The following is a 6673-nucleotide window of genomic DNA, read 5'->3' as shown; positions in this document are numbered from 1 at the left end:
GGAGGGAGGGAGGGATAGATAGATAGATAGATAGATAGATAGATAGATAGATAGATAGATAGATAGATAGATAGATAGATAGATATGCACATATTCTTTACATATGCTTGTATTTTTTTTTTTTTTACTAGCCTCAATTGTTGCCCAGAAGTGGTGGTGTCAGATGGAGCCATGTATGGAAGGTGAGGAGTGTAAGGTTCTTCCAGACCTCACAGGATGGAGCTGCAGCACCGGCAACAAAGTCAAGACGACCAAGGTGAACATACACAGGATTCATTTTTGCGTCTCTGGCCATCTGAGGCAAACGCTCTGCTTCTGGTGTGCTGAGTATTTCTACTTAGCTATTTGCATAGCTAAGTATTTCTTCTCTTGTCAGACTGACCTTTGGAATATGTTTGTATGCAAATACAGACACTTTTTTTTTTTTTTTTTACATCTTCTGTGGAATAACATGATGCAGTCCCACTGGTCTACCGAATAAGTGCTGCAAAGTAAAAAGATGATTAAAAAAACCTGTTAGAACAGGTGCTCCACAGCAACTCCTTGCCAGTTCAAGTTCACAGGTAATCGTGCAGTTTGACATCCCTGCTGTCTGCCGATGCTACATTTCGAATTAATGCTGCATTTGCTGAATAAAGGCCATCTGAAGCAGTCGATTCGAACGAAAACAACCCTTCACGCTGCTGTATTTGTTAGCATCACAAACAAGCCCTCGCTTTGTGGCCTTAACATGAATATTGCAATAGCATAAACAGACACCGAATAGAATAATTCATAACGTAATGTGGTAGATAATACTTTCCCCATTACATCGCCTATATCGTGAACAACAGGGAAGTACACTGAGGTGCTGAGAGAAAAAGGAAACTTAACAGAACATCAAGTTTAAAGCTTTGGACTTCAGTTCAAATTTTGCTCAGGGAAAAGCCAAACAGGTACAAGCAAGACTCTGTAACCAACTTCTACCATGACTGTGTTCTACCTTTCCACATTATTTGTCTCTATCCTCCTTTTGTTTTTTCCCCCCACCCCACGAATTATTTTCTTCGCTTCTCTTTCTATGCTATGTTCTCCCACCAAGATCAAACGCTGAGCAAAAGCAAGGGCATGAGGAACGAGGTTTACATTCGCACTTGCCCTGCTTCCTCACACCTCAGTGGCATGCATTCCACCTCGGTGCATAAACAGCTCGCCATGTCCGCTACACCGCAATGGGAACACACCTCACATGTGCGCACACCTGCCCCTTTGCCCCGATGTGCAAATTGTGCACGCGGGCGTGCTTGTCTTGCCCGTGTGGTCTTTGCCTGAGTGTGGTCAGTGCCTGTGCCTGCACATCTTGCATTGAGCCCACCGCCTGCTCTTTGGTGACCCGAGCCGAGCGAGCTCCGAAGAGTCCGTCACACACCGGCTTTTAAGTGAAACTCACCTCTCATCACCGCACACCTCCGTTCCTCACCTCCATCCTGCTCCCTGCCTATTCGTCCTCCATTATTCATGGCTCGCTGCAGACCTTTGTTTTCAGCCTTAATAATTGATTGGAGGCGTGGCCAAAGGGGTTGAGAGTGCGCCGTTTTGGGTTGAAAAAAGAAACAAAAAGTGAAGACACAATCCATCGCTCGCAGCCACCTCACACTTTCTAAATCACTCTGAGGCGCTGTCTCTTGGACATCGGGCTGATTAAGAATTCCTTGCCTGCTGTTTTCACTCGAGACACCTGCAGCAAAGACGATGGGACCACTTCCCTCTTTAAGCACGCATGCCCGTCTGTAACTAAATACGCTTTTCCATTGTACCGATTCCACAGCAATTCAGCCTTGCTTGGCCCCGAGTGGTTATTTTCCATGAGACTTTTCCGGGACTGTACGGTTACAATGGAACCGCTTTTCAGAACGGCCGAGTGGGGCCGTTACATCATTACCATGACTAGTCTTATGAAGTTGTTTCACCGTTCTCATTGGTTTTGTTTTGTGGACATTTGAAAAGTTCTGTGCAAGATGAAAGCAAATTACAGTTTCAGGCATGGTTCTATCACTGACTAGGCTACAGTTGGAAAAAGCACAAATATTTATCGCTGGTTACATTCGGATCTTTAATCAGTAATTTGTGTGTGAATGCACTCGATGTCTGTGTGCACTTTGTGTGTTAAATGATATATTTGCTCGATGCTGAAAAGCCTTGTTTTTTTTCCTCCTTGTTGTGTGCAAGGCCGAGGTCCAGATGCACAAGCATCCAGATCAATATCAGTACACACATTCTTCTAGTCCCATTAAGACCTGCTTGTAAATTGAAATTGGCGATGGACTGGAGAGAGCAAGAGATGAGAGGGAGACGTGATGAGAGCTGTAAAAGGAAAGAGAGAGAGAAAAAAAATAAGCGGAGACTGGAGAGGAATACTGAAGACTGAGGTGGGAGGAAGATAAAAGCAGTAAAGGAAACAGTTGAAAACAAGAACATTGCACCCCATCAGCTGACAGGGAGCTTGAGCTTGTGCCCTGCATCACAGCTCAGGCAAGAATACAAAGGAGCTTTTGGCACTCTCGGTCGCTGGCTGCGAGCAGAGATGAGGTGGAGAGGAGGAGGACAAAAGGAGGAGAAAGGGAGGAGGCACAAGACAGCTCGATCAATGCCAAATCATATCCCGTGGACGAGCGTCCAGACATTGCTGGGCTGCCAAGCCGCTTGAGCTGTCATTGACCACTGTGCGAGCGTGTGCACGATATGCCATTCGCATTCTGTGTTGGGGGCGGCATCATTCAAGAGAAAATGCTGACTGCGTGAAGCACTACATGGACACAAGTATTAGGACATGCCACATTGCATGCTCCATTTCCATGCCCGAGCGACTTTTTATGTGTCCCTCCACTCTGTCTGACATTCTGCCCTTTTTCTTCTGGATTATGTTGTTTGTAGCAGCATCTTGACACACCACATAGCTTAACTTCCGTTGCTTTTAAACGTGCTCGTATAGACGGAATTTTAAAGAGCAATCGAATAGCAGTTTGGGAATTGATCAATCTGCCGCTGGTCGAGACGCTGAAGTTTTGCTTGAATCTTAATGTTTGAGCTTACCAAGGTTTGCTGGAGAATCCGACACTTCCAAATGCGTGGGAAAAGTTTGCGGAAGACCAAAAACGGGTCTTATGGTTGTGAATTCTTTTGTGCATTTATGGCACGTAAGAGCTAATTAGTGTTCTTATGTTGATATTTGAGATTTACAATGAACATTTTCTTTTAATTTCATGCAAAACATGTCAGGTTTTATTCAGAGAAAAGCTGTGCATGATACACGATGGATCCGTTTTGAAAATGGCAACGCCGGTACACCGCCGTTCAAACACTTGTAGTCTGCTCGGGATAATCAGGCCCCCTGCAGGCATATTCACGCGCAAGTAGATTAGCGTCTGAAGGGACACGCTACGGTGTGTGTGCAGAGTGCACTCGGCGAGACAACAAATGCCCGTTGACTCTTTGATCAGGCACGGGATGAGATGCCTGAAGTCAATAGGAGAGGGCCCCGGCAGTGAAGGAGCCCTGGAGCCACACTCCAAGCATCCCAGCTGCCAGCTGGGTGGAAAACGCTTTTTCTGTGCTCTCCTGACAATGGCTGGCCTTCACCACTTGGCACCTGGCGTGGACAAAAGACTGTCTTCCAGAACAGGACGGACAGGAGGACAAGCCTGTGTTTGTATGTTAAGAGGGAAAGCTGGGGGGTTGTGGGGGCGGGGAATTATGGCATAAAGGGGCATGCATGGAAACGGAGACAAGATGACATGAAAAGCCTGACCTCTTTCATCCCTGTATACAATCATGCGTGACATTAGCTGGTAGGCAATGACTCCTGTAAGAGCTAATTAGTGTTCTTATGTTGATATTTGAGATTTACAATGAACATTTTCTTTTAATTTCATGCAAAACATGTCAGGTTTTATTCAGAGAAAAGCTGTGCATGATACACGATGGATCCGTTTTGAAAATGGCAACGCCGGTACACCGCCGTTCAAACACTTGTAGTCTGCTCGGGATAATCAGGCCCCCTGCAGGCATATTCACGCGCAAGTAGATTAGCGTCTGAAGGGACACGCTACGGTGTGTGTGCAGAGTGCACTCGGCGAGACAACAAATGCCCGTTGACTCTTTGATCAGGCACGGGATGAGATGCCTGAAGTCAATAGGAGAGGGCCCCGGCAGTGAAGGAGCCCTGGAGCCACACTCCAAGCATCCCAGCTGCCAGCTGGGTGGAAAACGCTTTTTCTGTGCTCTCCTGACAATGGCTGGCCTTCACCACTTGGCACCTGGCGTGGACAAAAGACTGTCTTCCAGAACAGGACGGACAGGAGGACAAGCCTGTGTTTGTATGTTAAGAGGGAAAGCCGGGGGGGTTGTGGGGGCGGGGAATTATGGCATAAAGGGGCATGCATGGAAACGGAGACAAGATGACATGAAAAGCCTGACCTCTTTCATCCCTGTATACAATCATGCGTGACATTAGCTGGTAGGCAATGACTCCTAAAAGCCCCAAATGGCTTAAAAGCGGCCAGGCGGACCAAGAAAAATGGAAGATGGAAAGGTAAAGGTGGTAAAGAGCTCTCATGATTATAGCGGCGGTCTCCACAAACACACCAAATGACATGGCAGCACGCCAGGTGCTGAGAGCCAGGCTGACTGCCATTACGCCAGCTGCGTCTTGTTTAGTTGTGTGCCAGAAGAGAGCATGCTGGCCGTGTGCTTGTTGCGCCTACAACGAGCATCACTTTCCATGACTTTCAAAGAGACCACTGCTGCACCACTCAAGATTATTCACAGCGGGAAAGTGATCTACAGTATATACCAGCAGTCGTTCCAAACACAGAACTTTTTGTGTTTCATGCAACTTGCAGAGCTTTTGGGGGTTTCTGGATTTTCACCAGTTTCTGTTGTCTTTTTTTTTTGTTTGTTTGTTCATTTGTTTGTTTTCAGGTGACCCGATAGTTCAAGAAGACAAGTTTGTGGCGGCTGGAATGATTTTGCCACACATGTACCTGCGGACGCGGTGAAAATTTACTCTGATGGACTTGAGCAAAGATTTTGTTGAATTTCACTGAGGACATCCGAGGAATGACGGCTGAAAAGCCAGGACTTTTATGTCGCCCAACTGACCCAAACTTGTGTCTCGGTGCTTGGCTGCACAGGACTGCGGAAAACAACATCCTTCACTGGAAAAAAGCAACGTCTTAACTGAAAACTACGGGGCAAAAGACATTTTCCCTCCAGCGAACTGCATTATTCGAACCTGTTCTATGACTTAGTGGTGTTCCGTATATACAAGGGCAGTTATTGGACTTTAGAAAGAAAACTTTCATATAAAAAGTGGATCATGTACTTTCATGTACACTATGAAATTGAAAACACATGAAGCATTCAAATCTGACAAAATGTTTCTTAATAATGATACCTCTCCGTCAAAGCTTTGAAAATGTCACTTTGTAGGAATAATTTAACTTGAATAGTTTGTGGTTAACCACATTTTTTTTTAACTCTTCATCTTTTTTTTTCCCCAAGGTTGAATTTAGACAGATATCAGTTAAGTGTTCTACATGTAAAAATGCTCCATGGATTCAGTGCGGCTAAAAGTGAAGTGATGCGCAAATGGTTTTAATATCTGTGTTTCTAAATGCCTGTGTAACCGCTATTGGGTATGTGTCAGTATTATAGGGAATGAATAAAGCCTTTCAAAAAGGAAATGGAAATCTTTTTCTTGTGGTCAACTCACGCCACAGTAAAGCAGAATTTACAATGTAAAATAATGACATGAAGTCTCTTGAACCTTCCAAGAAGTTAAAAAAAAAGAAAAAGAAGTACTTTCATTCATTCATTCATTCAATTTGAAAGAACTGGCTGCAAAGTTTTAAAAACACCATTGCCACCTCCATCCACACGTCCAGTAAAACATGAAATTGTTACACGGCGCCTCTCATGAATTGACCTCTGCTATAATTGAATTCCACCTTCAAAAATGAATGTTCAACCTCGGCAGTTACATGACATAGCCACAACTTACCAACACTTGTCAGGTGAAATGTGTTGTATGTCACAAGTGGATAAGCATCTCAACATCCTTTCAGGATTTGTCACCTTCTGCCGCGCTTGTCCTACTTTCTCACAGCAAGCTATAGTGAATGGTAGTCAGACTGTTTATTGGCCTGGTACAATAGGTTGCGAGCATCTGACACGACCTAAGTTGTCTGAGAAGGGGGTATTAAGCTGCTGAACCCAGCAGGGGAGCTACAGCCAGGTCTGCCGTAGTCACAAATGTGCTCCACGCTTTATCTGTAGAAAGGCCTTGACACAATGCAAAAAAAAAAAAGAAGTGTCAGACCTTGATAAGCATGAGAGAGCCCATCAAAATGTGACAGGATGAGACACAAAATAAGGCAGACGTTCGGTTCAACTAATGACACACTGTGTGTTGGATTGCATTCACAACTGTCTTCACAGAGCCTTCTGTCGGTGATTTGCCAAATCTACCAGCAGAACCTCTCGGGGGCTTTGATCTTGTCTTGAGCCTCAATCAAATGCTGTGTGTGAGTTCCATGAGCAGGGCTAACTTTCAATTGGAGTGTCTTGTTAGTGTATATCAAGCAAGGTCACATACAGAATCATAATACTCGACCACACCGAAGAAACGAAGAAA

General features: G+C 45.0%; 1 protein-coding gene across 1 annotated transcript in view; it reads left to right on the top strand.

Annotated features, from left to right (window-relative positions):
* Positions 1–5344, top strand: part of tafa3 (TAFA chemokine like family member 3) — a 36074-nt gene extending 30730 nt beyond the window's left edge. The window contains exons 4-5 of the mRNA XM_019895625.1: positions 132–256; positions 4960–5344. Coding sequence (XP_019751184.1) covers positions 132–256; positions 4960–4971 — 137 coding nt within the window. The 3' untranslated portion in view covers positions 4972–5344. The remainder of the gene's footprint in view (positions 1–131; positions 257–4959) is intronic.
* The last annotated feature ends 1329 nt before the right edge of the window (positions 5345–6673 follow it).

The sequence above is a fragment of the Hippocampus comes genome, unplaced genomic scaffold, assembly GCF_001891065.2.
Source record: "Hippocampus comes isolate QL1 unplaced genomic scaffold, H_comes_QL1_v1.1 scaffold113, whole genome shotgun sequence".
Classification (NCBI taxonomy): Eukaryota; Metazoa; Chordata; class Actinopteri; order Syngnathiformes; family Syngnathidae; genus Hippocampus; species Hippocampus comes.
This window is presented reverse-complemented; position numbering and strand designations above follow the sequence as displayed.